The sequence below is a fragment of the Theobroma umbraticum genome, unplaced genomic scaffold, assembly GCF_002168275.2.
Source record: "Theobroma umbraticum cultivar Fairchild unplaced genomic scaffold, ASM216827v3 scaffold_147.0, whole genome shotgun sequence".
NCBI lineage: Eukaryota > Viridiplantae > Streptophyta > Magnoliopsida > Malvales > Malvaceae > Theobroma > Theobroma umbraticum.
In genome coordinates, this window is record NW_018397259.1 from 7340491 (window position 1) to 7354252 (window position 13762).

A 13762-nucleotide genomic window follows, 5' to 3' on the forward strand; every position below is an offset into this window, starting at 1 on the left:
GATTTAGATATTTATTCCTTAGTATGACTTTATTCAAGCTGTAATTCTCATATCACGAAATCGCATCTTGTTTTTTTTTGAACAATATCAAAGCCCAGAAAGTGCTTTTGAAGTCAGATTATCTCGCTTGGATCAGCTCGTATAATTGTTTCCTTAACTCATGTAGTTTTTAAAGAAGCCATCTTGTATGGCCCTTTTGCATGTGGTTTGACTCTGATATTTTTATGATTAATGCTTGTGGAGGTGATAGAACTCTAGATAGTTATTTTGGCGTTATATCTTTAATTCTTCCAAAACCAACTTCACTCTTTAGTAGTATTGGATTTATGCTATCTTCGCCTTTATAAATGGGCATAACCACAGAGGAGTTATCCCTTTTTAATCCTTTCTTAAACTAAATAGTTGATAGAATCTTTTTCCCACTCTTAGGAGAATTATAATTGGTACTATGTATGGTGTTCCCCAAAAATATTCAACAGCTAGCAGTAGGGAATGGGTTGCCTTGTGCTTTCGTCATGAAATCAAAACGAAGAACAAATCAAAGTCATCTATAGTGGTAACAGTCATGTTCACTTCCCCTCCCAAGAACCAATCTTAATCTTCACATCTTTGGAGTTTCTATAATATTGAGACTGGAGAGTTGACTGTTTTCATCGCCCAAAGTCTTTCTTAACCTTGAGACGCATCTCTTGCCCTCTAAAGTGATGAAAGTATCAGAGGCCCCCTTTTTGGATATGGCTTTGGTCTTTTGTCATTCACAACACAACCATATACAATGAGACATTATTAAGTTGATCCTTCATCTTGTCTAGTTGGCCGGTAGGGTGTAAGGAACGAATTGAACCCTCAGCCAGTTAATTGATCTTCAAGTGAACTAAATTAAAACACAGCTTAGCTAATCTCGAGTGAGAAAGGAAGAAAAGACCACTCGGACACACCCACACAACAATGAACTAATGTACGAGAGTCATTACTCTCTCCCCATAAACGCGCTTATGGGTGTGCAGCACACACAGCTTATAAAGAGCCCAGGACCTCCCGTTTTTGTCCGATGTGGGATAAGGCACTTTCATCGTGACACTCTCTCCCACCTGATAACGGCAACGCCGCTCGATGCGAGGGTCACCTGCTGGCATACCATGAGTCCCCTAGACCCGGACGCTTGGCGTGAGTCAAACTAGGTCCGACGCTCTGATACCACTTGTCACGGGATCATTACTCTTTCTCCCATAAACGCGCTTATGAGGGTGTGCAGCACACCGCTTATAAGGAACCTAGGACCTCCCGTTCTTGTCGCGATGTGTAGAGCACTTTCCTCGTAACACTAATACTTGCTTGGTATGGTGGCTCTCCCCTATAGAAAATTAATTTAATGTAATGTGAATCAACCGCCACAAATCAACATTAAATTGATAAAACATTAATTTAAAGTCGAGAAAAGCATGTTTTGTTTCTTGTTAGGCTGCTTCTTTGTAAGCATCTCATATGTTCCTTCTCGTCTTTTGACAATGTGGGTGGCCCTCATAAAATTTGTGCTCAACAAAGGTTAAAAACTTAAAAACCCTCATTGACTAAACTCTATCTACACGATCTCTCCTTTCAATTTTATTTGATGTTAATCACTAGCATCCATTGTTGAGTTTGAGCATTTTTAGGCCATGGTTGCTGGTCAAGATATAATTGGAATGTAGAAACAATGTCCTTAAATCATATTTATATACAAAGTAGTACCAAGATTTTATTTTTTTTTTAAATGATGTTATTTTTAATAGTTCACTTGGGAGACAGACGCTACGCTGCAAAGGTTGATAAAAACAAAAATAGTCCTTGTGTAAGGATTTGCAATATATATTGGTTTCTTATATGCAAACAAATAAGGATTGTCAATATCCTAGTTGGTTTGATGTGTTTCCTGGTATGTTGAGTTCTGAAAAGAAGTCTTCTGCTTTGACGAGCTTTGGATCCTTACAGAACTTACCGTTAACAAACACTGCATTAAAATGATAGAAACGTGAGTTGATGTACACATGCATTGCAAAAGCATAGAATTTTAATCAGGGGTATAGTTTGTTTCCAAATTGTTGTTATTGCAGAATATCTTAATTTAGAGTTTGACATTGATTTCAATACTTCAAAAAATAAAGGGACATACTACTATTTGGGCGTCCTTGAGGGCTACACAAAAGTCCTGAGAGGGCTAGGCAAATGAGAAAGCCAGAACCAACAGGGAAATTGGTACAAGGATTTTAAAACCTTCCATTGCAAACAAGGCAGCTTTCTCGCTCAGAAACTTCCAAGTTTTAATGCTTGTTGAGGTGAGAAATGTTGATTGAAGAACTTGCTCATTTATGGTTGGGAGTCGTTGAACTAGTCTCATTGTTCTTTATTAAAATTTCTTTCCAAGAAGCAGATGTAACACTTACCAAGTCTAGAGTCATCTTTTCCTTCGCTATTTTCTGCATATACTCGTGGAGTTCCCTCTTCCTATGTTCACTTCATTGACTTGAGCACAGTTCTGAAGTTGCAATGGAAGCCAGCGCTGCGGGCAATGAACTTACAATTGAAATTAATGTTGACAATGGTTATTAATGTTGCCATCCTCTAAAATTCTATATAATATTGGAGTAGTTCACATATGAAGCTTCTTTCATCGACACATGGCATTTAAAAAGACTGTTACTGAGTCTTCCATACTCTCCATTCTAGTTCAATTCAATCTAATTACCAACTCGCTTTAATATGGTGCTTTCTGGATGAAATATTTTATCTCCCAAGTCTGTTTGCAACATCAGTAACACTTAGCTTATTGTAATTTGAAACTGTATATGATTCGCCTTCAGTCTGAAATAGCAGAAAAAACATGCCGGGCTTGTGCCCAGAGTTACATTACCTTCGTACTCAAATTACTACTCAAAATAGGTCTGGTAATCTTCACATTGAACTCGAAATCTTAAGACTTGTATTGGGTGGGTGCGCCAGGCCCGAGCAGTAGTGCAACACTTGGGCGACGCACGAGAACCCCAGCAGCCAGCTACCGTGGTGGGCTCTCCCCCTTTAAAAAATTAATTTAATATCATGTGGACCGATGGCCCACGTATCAGATATTAAACTGATAAGAACAGATACTACACTTGATCTTAGCCAAAAGGCCGAGAAAGGTATGCTTAGGCCCTCCCAAGCCCGCTTATTTTATAGGCAGCTTGACGCCCAGTCGCTTCACGTCTTGTAAATGTGGGATTGTGACTAAACATGTCTCTCACTTCTCCTTTGGAAGTCATCGGAGACGAATCTCTGCATCAATGGATGGAAGTGCGCAATGAAAGAAGTGATGGCCCCAAAACCTTTCCAACTTTCAGAGTTTCATGTCCATCTGAAAACACTTAATAAGCAAATAATGGACTGTAAACTGAACTTCAAAGAAAATTGAAGCTATATCATTAATGGTAAACCTTATAGTACAATACAACTGATGTCTGCGAAGAACATTCCACTCCAAAGAGATTACATAAAAATATCAATCCTGGCTGGAAAAGCTAGAAACACTCTAACCTCATACAACAGAGACTAAGAATTAGACAGGTCTCAACCACAGAGACCAAACTCACAAACTTCTGATAGATCTTCCATCAAATTCCACAACAGAACATTCATCCCCAAAAAACTTTGGTAAAAGAAAAAACAGAAAAAGAAACATAATAACAGCATTCAGGGCATTTATAAAAAGGACCCCATGGTGACAAATTTTGTCCTTGTATTACAAACTTTAGATAGCACTATAAATAGTATTCATATCAGGTACATCTAACTAGAAAACTACTACTTGGTTAATAGTTTTATGGGCCCTGGGGCTTGGACTTGTTGGGAGGAGTCAAATTTTTAAGGTGGTTTTGGTTAGTTTTGGGGGTGAGATGAAACAAACTAGAATTGACCTCCTGTGAAGGTTTGGCCAAATGACCAATTGGGAGGAGCCGCATTGTTGGAGATGACAGAGCGGCCATCACTTGTTGTGACCTTAAAAGAGAGGGCTTGACCATTCAAGTAAGAGTTGCTTTGCCAGTTTTGGCCCCAATTGCGAGACATCACTTGCCAACCGGTTCTAGACCCTTTGATCGAGACAGACACCACATCTCCGGCCCCTCCAACATTGGTTATCAGAACAAGGTTGAAGTATGAATGGCCATTTATGGTAAACCTCATCCCACCAGATTTCCCACAAGCAACCCTGCAAATGAAAAGATGCTGTTTAGCTTGTCTTTGACATAACTTGTTTTAGAATTGAGTTTAATATATGACCATTTTGACTCAAACTATGCTTATACCAAAAATTAACCTGTCTGTTAATTTAAACATGACTTGCAAACTTGAATTGCAATCCTATCTTGAGGTTTTAGGCTATGTTAGACTGAGATCTAGTTTGGTTTGTGTTTCTTACCTTCTGTACTGAACAGGCACTATTCCTGCTTTATATTGAGCTATATGTTGGAAAACAGGTTGGGAGAGATCAAAGTGTCTTAAAGGAGGGTTACACCATCCTCCTGCATTATTTGGGAGAGCATTGTTTGGAGGGCAGAAGTTCGTTGCTGTGACTATGATGGATCCTGGGAGACACCACCTATTGTCATTAATACATTTGATTTCAAAGCATGCCCCACAAGTCAGCCCTTGGTTGAATAGGACAGTACTCAATGCAGCAGTGCTTGTGCCATAACCTTGGCTATAGAGATTTCCATAGCCACATGCTCCTCCTACAACATTTGGAAAAGTAGCTGAGAGAGAGAATCGTGGAAAGGGGATTAATAATGAATTCTCTTGCATTGTTTCGTTCTTACCCATTGTACCAGAAGATCACCTCCTCCATAGAAGGTAGCATGAGCATTAGACCATCACCTCCATATCCATGAATTGTCTTCAACATGGCAAGAGAAGACACAAGAAAAATTCCAAGAAAATCCATTTTCTGCAGAAGCAACCAACATTCAAATATCAGCATTTTTTGAGATGAACTGATATGGAAAGGGTTATATAAGTTTGGGAATGAAAAGATGCAGTATATAGAGAAAATGATTCTTGTTCTTACAAGGCCAGAGTTAACTTTGAAAACTTTGACTTGGAGAACAGAGCCAATGAGAATTGAGAAATAAGGTAAGAAAGACGGGGTGAAGTCTATTTATAATGTGTGTGACAGAGGACAGACTGACGGAGGGAGGGAGGGTAGCAGAGGAAGGTGTTGGGTAGATGCTACAAGGTTTAAGGGTATCTTTTTCTTCTTTTTATTTTTTTTTCCATACACAAAAGAATAATTGACATCCTTATCTTTTGAAAGACATTCGCAGTGTTACTTTTGCACACATCATATAAAAGAGAAAGGAAAAGAAGAATAATGTATTAACCGGAAAAAGAATCCTCTAATAGATTGGACCCATGTTCTTGTTGACTTTCCTCTAGGACTTTAACCAGGAAAAAGTGTGGGAAAAGGTTCTCTGCATCTGTTGATGTCCAAAAACATTTTGTAAACTTCCTTTTGCAATGGTTTAAGCACAATCCTGGCTTACAATTAAAGATCCTGAAGAATCCTTCCAGGATGTGAATCTTGTGCAAAGGATTAATGTTATTTGAGAGAAATTTGTCGAAGAAGTGATTTGGTACCCATGAGGGTTGGAAAGATAAAAAGGATGCAAGACAGACCGTGCCAACTAAATTGCTTTGAGTCTCTAATTTTATGCTGATAAGAGGAGATTTTGTCATGATGTTACAAGGGAACCCCAAAAGAGTTGTCAGGTCAGGTACTACTTACATTACTGGTCTGATATTTTTACAGCATACTGTTGATTTTCTATTGTTTGGAGAGCACTTCACGGTTGGACGAAAAGAAGAGAAATATCAGAGTTCATTTCATCACCATATTCGACTGAAATATATGCCTGTGCTATATGCAGAAGCCATGACACTCCTTTCTGGATGCAAAGTTAAACTGACATCATATGCAGAAAGTCAATATTCCTACCAATTTTGCCTGGATCAGCATTGATTGGAACTTGGAACTATGAAAGAGATAAGGGGTTTCTATTACTTTGAAGAATTGTCATCCACATCCTCTCGTGCTCCCAGAGAACAATGGTAGCTTTTGGAAGTCCATTTTAAGGATCAGTCAAAAAAAATTTTCTATCACCAAGTGCTTATGCAGAGAATAAACCTCTTAATGCTGTGTACGTTCAACGGTTATGTTAATCATGGATTAATGTTTAAATTTGTTTAACTTGACTTGTAATTATCAGTAATCTTCTATTCCCCTTCAAGTCTGTCATGCAGATTCCATGAAACAAAATTCCTATTGGAAAAACTCATCTAGCTTTTCGAAATCAGTGCAGGAAGAATCCGTGTGAAAGTACATGCTCAAGCTAGCTAGTTAGCCTCCCTACCCTGAATCGAATATAGGCTATGAAATGTCATAATCAAAGTGTTGGGCATGTGGCAAACCGCCCATCTCAGTTAGTAAAGATATTGGAATGTATATCTTTTCTACCCTTCCTTTCTCATTATACTTTCATTCTCTTTGCTTTTATCCATCTTAGCTGTGTCCAGTTGACAACCCTTTTCATTGTCTCCATGCCGCAGTTCCCTTGAAGAATATGAAGCTTATTATAATCTTTACAGCTTGAAAGAACTCATATTAAAATTGAACCTCCTTTTTCACGACGTTCCAGGCATGTTTATGTGATCAATATTTCTAAACTAAGCTGGATTGTTTTCCTACAATTTCAATGGCCATTTTAGTTAACTGGTAAGATATCATGCAAAAATCTCATTTTGATTTCTGGGAGCATTAATCATTGAATACCTTAATGGGAGGCAATCAGCCAATCAACCATTCACTCGTGCAGCTGTTCATGATTGATGAATCCTTTTTGTTTAGAAGTACTCTCATTGAAGCAGAGAAACAGTTAGATGCCTTTTGTTTTTTATTTTACAGTTGTCCTCCCAGTAGCAACTAGCCAACTGTCTTCTACTTAGATAAGCTTGGGAATTTAGAATCTCACCCTCTATAACAGAAAATTCCAGTTCTGATGAAATTTTTTTTTCTCTGAGAATTGATCAAGAGCAGGGGGAAAATATAATTTACTTGATAGAATCCTGACATACCATTGATTAAGAATTAGGAAATAATTCTTAGGTGACAAATGGCTATATCTGTTTCACCTAATTCATGTTAACCATAGACCACTTATTGTTCAGAAATTTTTCATTTGATCAGGTAGATTCCTTTTGGATAAGTTCTACCTAATTAAAATGTTATTTTCCATCACTCTTGTGAGTAAAAAGTTAAAAAGTTCTATGCTCAGGGTTTTGATTATATTGAGGACAAACTAACACTCAGATGACAAGTTTTATAATAATCTTTCTCTGTCATCACTCATCAAGTTCCAGAGTACTGTAGAATATATTGTTCATTTCAGAGAACTACCAACCAGATCATGGTAGTTTGAATAGGCCACAAAGGAAAGGATAAATAAACTCCACAACAGATATCAAACCCCACAGAATAACAACATATCAAAGCAGGCCATGGCATAGACCTAAGTTAGTTGAAAGTTCATACACCGAACTGCACATGGGATCACATGGCCAACTTGTTCAAGCAATAGAATAAGGTCAAAAGAAAAGCCTAAAGGGCCTAGTTGAGTACCTTTGCGCATACAATTTACCCCACATTTTATCCAAAATAAACGCTTCCCAAGATTCAGAGAGACTAAAAACTTCCAAGGCAACTCTGAGCCACACGAAGCCAGAAGGCAACTTTGTTGTGGAAACCACTGATCTACATGATGGAGAGTCCACTGGGATTTGCTTGTTCACTTCTGTTGTATTGGCCACTTCGAGTTGAGGCCCGCGTGCACAATATTTTTTAACGGAGAACAACATGTGAGTACATAATTCAAACAGCGACCTCTCAAAACTGGCATGCACTGAAATTGACATCCAGTGGAGTCCATGATAATTAGGATTTATACTTTTATTGTCTCCAAAAAGCAATGGATCATGAATTAAAGGCTTCTCTGCAATGTGATGACACAGTATCCTAGTTTTAAGTATAGTGAAGTCAAATATCTTGTGCTTGTCATTCAACTATTGCTCTAGAGTAATAAGGCCCCAGCAAACAAACTCTTTATTAAGCTCCCACCCGACTGGAATTAGTGTATAATTATAGAGTACGAAAGCCATCGCTGGCCTTGTCTCATTGCCTACTGACCAAACATACATATTTTGCACTGTCAAAGCAAACACCACCAACATCTGCAGTAAAAACACAAGATGAAACATTTCCAATTTAAGCATGAAAAAATAAACCTCTAATTTTCAAGGTCTAGTCCCTAAAATTAGTTTCCATCCCCGTCAAACTTCCTGTATGCTGCATCATAGATCAAATAGGTAGCTGATTTCATAACACATTAGATACAAGCAATATAGACTTGCTTGCACCCATATTTTGATTAAGCAAGCAATAAGGCATGCAAGATGTTCTTTCTACTATATTGAGAAACGAGACCAGAGTAAAAAGATAATATATTGAAAGGAAACAAAAAGTTCACAAAATGACTAAATCTATCTATTTGCAAGTGAATTACATATCTGTAACTACTGAATAGATGCTCAATGTCGAACCGCTTCCCTGCTTGAAGAAGAAGATGATCCGATCCTCTGGAATACCTTGGTGCTAAATATATCTTTACTTACTTTCCCTTTAAACGTGAAATGCTTCTTAAGACGATTTTTTATCGAAGAACCACTGTCATTCCATCGTGGGGCCGGTCGAGGCCAGTTTCTCCTTATTTTTTCCTTGATATGATTTGAGACTTCGTCATCTTCCTGGTCTTCAGATATCATGGCACCCCTGCTCCTCCGCAAAGATCTTAAAGCCACTTGCAAAGGTTCTGAAACTGATGCAGATTCTTCTAGTGCTCCAATGGTTTTGAGGCACAATGGGCAGGGAGGATCATGAATCTGGGACTTTGGGGTAACTTGCTCCAAGCATTCAGCATGGAACACATGGCTGCAGGGTAGAACCCCAGCAATTGGCATGTCACCACCTCTAATTATTCGATGTGAACTCCAGGGGGACTTCTGCCACAAAAGTTTTCCACAAACCCCACACTTGTGGTCTACTACAGGACCAATGGGGGACCTCAGGCGCTCTACATCCACATGCTCCGCCATGTCAAACTTTTCTCCATCTAACCCCAGATCATAACTACTGGCACTGCTCCACCTAAAACCTTCTCTTCTAGAGCTTGCACTGGGGTCTGGTGATGCTTCAGACCTTTGAAGATCAGAAAGGGTTTTGTGAAACTTGTGCTCAACACTAGAACTGTTTTCATGCCAGTGAAATGGTGAGAAGTGATCCTCAGTAGGTGTCAACCTGCCAACACTGTTAATGTCAGCATCACCAAAGGCTTCATTATCTGACACAGGGTTGCGAAACACTAGTGGGTAAACAGCTTTTGACATGTAAGAACGTCGACCAGAGAAGTTGCGGTTAGGAAAAGAGAAGGGCTGCTTGCTAGTGGATTCCCAGCGACTAGACTCAGAAAGTGAGGAAGGGGATCCAAAGCTAGGGGAAGCTGCAGTTGCTTTAACAGCATATCGCCTCTGCAAGAAGAACACCGAAAAGGGGAAATTGCTTAATAGTAAACTTTTCTTATTTAACTGCTACGAAACCCAACAAGTTGAAACACAAGTCACCTCAGTGGAGCAAGGGAACCAAGAGGTCTGGGGCATTGGTCCTGATAATTAGAACTAGGTTAATGAAGCAAACATATGATAGTGCAAATAATACAAAACCTAAACAACGGAGACTGCAGTCCATAGTCAAATCAGAATTAAGAAATATAATTACTCCATCCTAAATCATATAATATGTACTTCATTTTGGTTGACTGGACAAAATCCAGGGAAAGAAGCTTGGCTAATTAGCTGTAGCCTTCTAAAAGAGGGAGAGAAGAAGAACTAGTGAATTTGATTTAGTATATTAAGAAAAAAGGTATCATGTCATTCCTCACTTCCAACATCTTTGCTATTACAATTTCATGTTCAGACTACAAGTGGCTGCTTCTGGAAACACCCATAACTTTTACAATTTCACAAAATGTATCAAGTTTTAGAAGCATGTTCAACATATTATAATCAGCATTTTACTATTGTGCTGTAAGAGAAACTACCATTCATTGCAATGTGTAAGAGCCTTTAATTAAGAAGCACAACAGCATGAATCGTTCAATTTATGCAATAATCCTAAAGGGCTGAATCAGCCTATCCCCACAAACCAATAAATAAATAGATATCCACATTTCACCGCTCAACCCCAGCCACCGTCACCTCCAAACAGAAACTTGGAAATAAAACACATTAAAGTACACTACAAGCTAGGATTGGGTCAACTGAGGTGATTCTGCCAGCAAAAGCTGCATCTCTTTTTTCCAATTTTTCTTTTAACTTTTTGCCAGATGAATCTCAGAAGCAACAAAAACTCATTATGAAGGAGAGCTGGCTACATCACAGGCGGCAGACAAGTTTCAATGCCTAAAATAATCACTAATAGAGTATCTCTAAATGTTTAATGAGCTATATTAACATTTTAAAATTATCCTCAACGGGAATGAGGAAATTGTTTCATTCACAGAAGTAAAACATATTTGAAGAGAAAATTATTTGCCAGTCTGAAGGACCTTTTAGACATTCTTGCTATTTAGATACGTATTTAATTCTAACAAGGTGTTGGTTCAAATGAATTTGTTATAATGAGAAATGAACCTAATATTCTATCTATCCTGTTATTTCGGAGAAAAAATCATTTTCCAGTTTTGTGCTTATACATTCTTGAACAACTCCTTCAATGAAAAGACAGAATGCTGTTATGGAAAATCATAAAATTAAAATTGGTACAATAAGGCAATCATATGACAATATAAATCATGAATGCTAAGGCAGAGAAGAGAATGGTAATCATAAGAAACAATCAGTAATGAACAGTTAAGTATTCATTGCAATGTGACATAAAGATTCTAAAGACTGCAAAAATTTTACAATATCATGCCACCCATTTGTTCCAATTTTGACCAATTATGTTATCAGTATTTCTTTCATCGGACCTTCATTTCAGAAAAGGTAATAACTATGATTACAATTTCTGGTTTATGTAGAGAAAGTACCATGACATTCAGCATACTATTAAGTGGGGAAAAAGATAAAAAGAAAATGCCCTAAGACATGCAGCTAAATTGACTAATTGACGACAATTAACACAGAAAGTGGCATGTGACATATGATTATATGACTAAATCTGCCAGTGAAATAAAAATCAAACTTAAGCAGGGCATGTCATGCTAGGTAACGGAAGAAATATCAACTTTAGATTACCTCCGACATTAGAGGCAGGGAGCTCCTCTGTATTGAACCTTTGAATGGGTGATGTCCATTGTGGTAGCTGAGCATTATCAGGTGGGCTGCCAGAATAAGAGAGTGCACCATCAGAAACAGAATGGTGATGGTTGATGTACCCTTCACTGCCTACCCTGCTTCTGCTACCCCTGCTATTTGAGGATAGTGATGAACCATGTAAACCAGCACAATGTGACCCATGTGGCAAACCATCTGAATGTAACCTACAGTCCAATATCCTCAATGGAGGAGGTGAGAAACTAGAGTTTATCCTCCAATGTGGTTCATCATGATCCATGGAATCCCTTCTGCTTGTTGGTGATTTTGTTCCATGTGGCCCAGTGGCCACACAACAAAGCGCACCCGTATTAGCTATTTTCTATTGGCACAATAAGGTTGTCCAGTATTCTATTTTAAGATTTTCACAAGTATGGAACTCCACATGCTTATCAGGAACAAAGCATAGTCAAATGTCAACAAAATTAATCCACGGAAATATATTGAAGCCAACAATTATCAACTTGAGACTTGAACCAAAACAGAAGACATGTTAGATTTTCATCTTCGGAGGCATAATAATGGGAGGCAGGCACGCACTTAAGAAACCTTCCACTTCAACTAGGATTCATCAAAAATCTGCTATTCCTGTTTGCATTCATCCATTTGAGCAATGTAATGAGGAACTCAATAATTATGGTCTATCCAGAGGAAAATAAAACTAAATTGCTATAGATATAAAATACAAAAATAATGACAATGAAGTGGATAAAACAATAATATAATAGCTAACATCATGTATTTTAGGCTAACATAGACAGAGAATGAAATACTAGTAAGGCATTATTTTAAAAGTGGAAATCCGTCAAAACTTCACCAAGCAATATCATACATGTAGACACACAGACAATCTTACTCAATAGAAAAGACAATCAGTAAGCTGTACAACAAAACAGTGCAACACTAATTGCTGCAAGAAGTGCATAGAAATGCTGTTGATTACAAGCTTCACACTTTATACCTTGGCATGAAAGCTAAATGCAGCCGCAATTTGCCAACTTTTATAATTTTTGTATATCCTTATCCTCCTTTAAACCTTTTTGTCTTTTTAGCTGCACTTCTGTCTGAATAATCCTAGATTTGAACAAATATATGTTGGTGGTGAACACAGCCAAGATTATCGGCGAAACGCAATAACAGACAGTAAAAATCACAAACAAAGCAGGCAAGTCTTCATTGACAGTACCAAAACCTGGAAGAATTTCTGAAGAAGTCTCCTAAAAACATGAAGAGTGTCAACAAACATGGGGTAGAATAATTTGTTTTTTAACACTTTTAAACCTAAGATTATGTTCAGAATAATACACAAATCCAACTCATGATCAATCATTGGAAAAAAATTAAAAACCTCTCTTCCAACTACTAAAACCTCATAAAAGGAAATGATAACCCCCCCCCCCCCCCCCGGCTCTCCCTTCTTCAAATACATCAATGGCCCCCAAAAATTTCAAACTTTGCATTAAAAAATAGCAACTACCCAGAAAAGAAAAACATTCTAAAACCTAAAAAATGATAAAAATGAAAAAAAAAAAAACCAAAAGATCAAGCAGCTTCTTTTTATAACATTAAATCAGCAAAAAAAAAACTATAATCCCAGACCAAAAAAAAAAAACATAATGAAGAGAGAAAAGAGGGTACCTTTAAGGTCCAAATTTGAACTGGGACATGAAGAAATCCGGGGGAGGTTTTAAGTGAAGAAAATAAAAAGAAACCCTAGCTGTTTTTAAGCTTTTTATAAACTGTTTGTGTCTCCGTTTCGTTTCTTTGTTTTTGTTTGGAGAGAAAAAATAAAAGAGAAAAGGAAAATGGAAATGAGACAAAGAGAAGGTGAACGAAGAAAAAGGTGAACAGAGCTGACATGAAGTGAAAGTGATGGGGGCATCACATTGTTATTGCAACAACATCGTTAGATTACGATCATGTCGTTATCCTTTTTTGTATGGATTTGCAATAACATTTCTTTTTATTTTTTATTAAATTTAGGTATTTCTTTTTTTTTCTTGTTGGATATAATATATTAACATTCAAATGCATAAAAAAGGTGTAATGATTATTTCTTGAAGAACTTCTCAAGTTTTAGAGAAATAAAGATGAATACGGTCGTGAATGAACCACTCAATTCCAAAGAAACAGAAAATTCAATAGAAGGTTTATTTTCTTTATCAATTCTTTTCCATCATTATTTAAAATCCATAAAAACAAAATTAAAACTTTGTTCTGCTTCTTAAATTAAAAGAAAGAAAAACACTTAAAATTTGAAAGTCCCAAGAGT

General features: G+C 37.4%; 2 protein-coding genes and 1 non-coding gene across 3 annotated transcripts; all 3 read right to left on the reverse strand.

The window, feature by feature from the left end:
• Positions 1-2965: 2965 nt before the first annotated feature.
• On the reverse strand, positions 2966-3162 carry LOC149527281 (U2 spliceosomal RNA). Its single transcript, XR_016351187.1, has one exon. It is a non-coding gene; the product is annotated as a U2 spliceosomal RNA (small nuclear RNA).
• A 245-nt stretch (positions 3163-3407) lies between these two features.
• On the reverse strand, positions 3408-5138 carry LOC110415602 (expansin-A10-like). The gene is made up of 3 exons (XM_021427305.2): positions 4830-5138; positions 4433-4745; positions 3408-4222 (listed from the first exon to the last, which is right to left on the reverse strand). The coding sequence occupies exons 1-3, from the start codon at positions 4831-4833 to the stop codon at positions 3919-3921; spliced, it is 621 nt and encodes a 206-aa protein (XP_021282980.2). The 5' UTR covers positions 4834-5138; the 3' UTR covers positions 3408-3918.
• A 3408-nt stretch (positions 5139-8546) lies between these two features.
• Positions 8547-12859, reverse strand: LOC110415601 (uncharacterized). The gene is made up of 4 exons (XM_021427300.2): positions 12452-12859; positions 11413-12078; positions 9739-9779; positions 8547-9645 (listed from the first exon to the last, which is right to left on the reverse strand). Exons 2-4 carry the CDS (start codon positions 11729-11731, stop codon positions 8650-8652), a joined length of 1356 nt encoding a protein of 451 aa, XP_021282975.1. The 5' UTR covers positions 11732-12078; positions 12452-12859; the 3' UTR covers positions 8547-8649.
• Between the last annotated feature and the right edge of the window lie 903 nt (positions 12860-13762).

Bases quoted from the DNA above. Each gene is read 5' to 3' on its own strand.
- LOC110415602 (XM_021427305.2), bottom strand. The intron at 4,223-4,432 runs GTAAGAAACACA...TTTCATTTGCAG, and splicing joins GTGCCTGTTCAGTACAGAAG to GGTTGCTTGTGGGAAATCTG.
- LOC110415601 (XM_021427300.2), bottom strand. From the start codon at position 11,731: ATGGATCATGATGAACCACATTGGAGGATAAACTCTAGTTTCTCACCT. The intron at 9,780-11,412 runs GTAATCTAAAGT...TCTAATTATCAG, and splicing joins CCCTGCCTCTAATGTCGGAG to GACCAATGCCCCAGACCTCT. The intron at 9,646-9,738 runs GTGACTTGTGTT...TTCTTCTTGCAG, and splicing joins GGTTCCCTTGCTCCACTGAG to AGGCGATATGCTGTTAAAGC.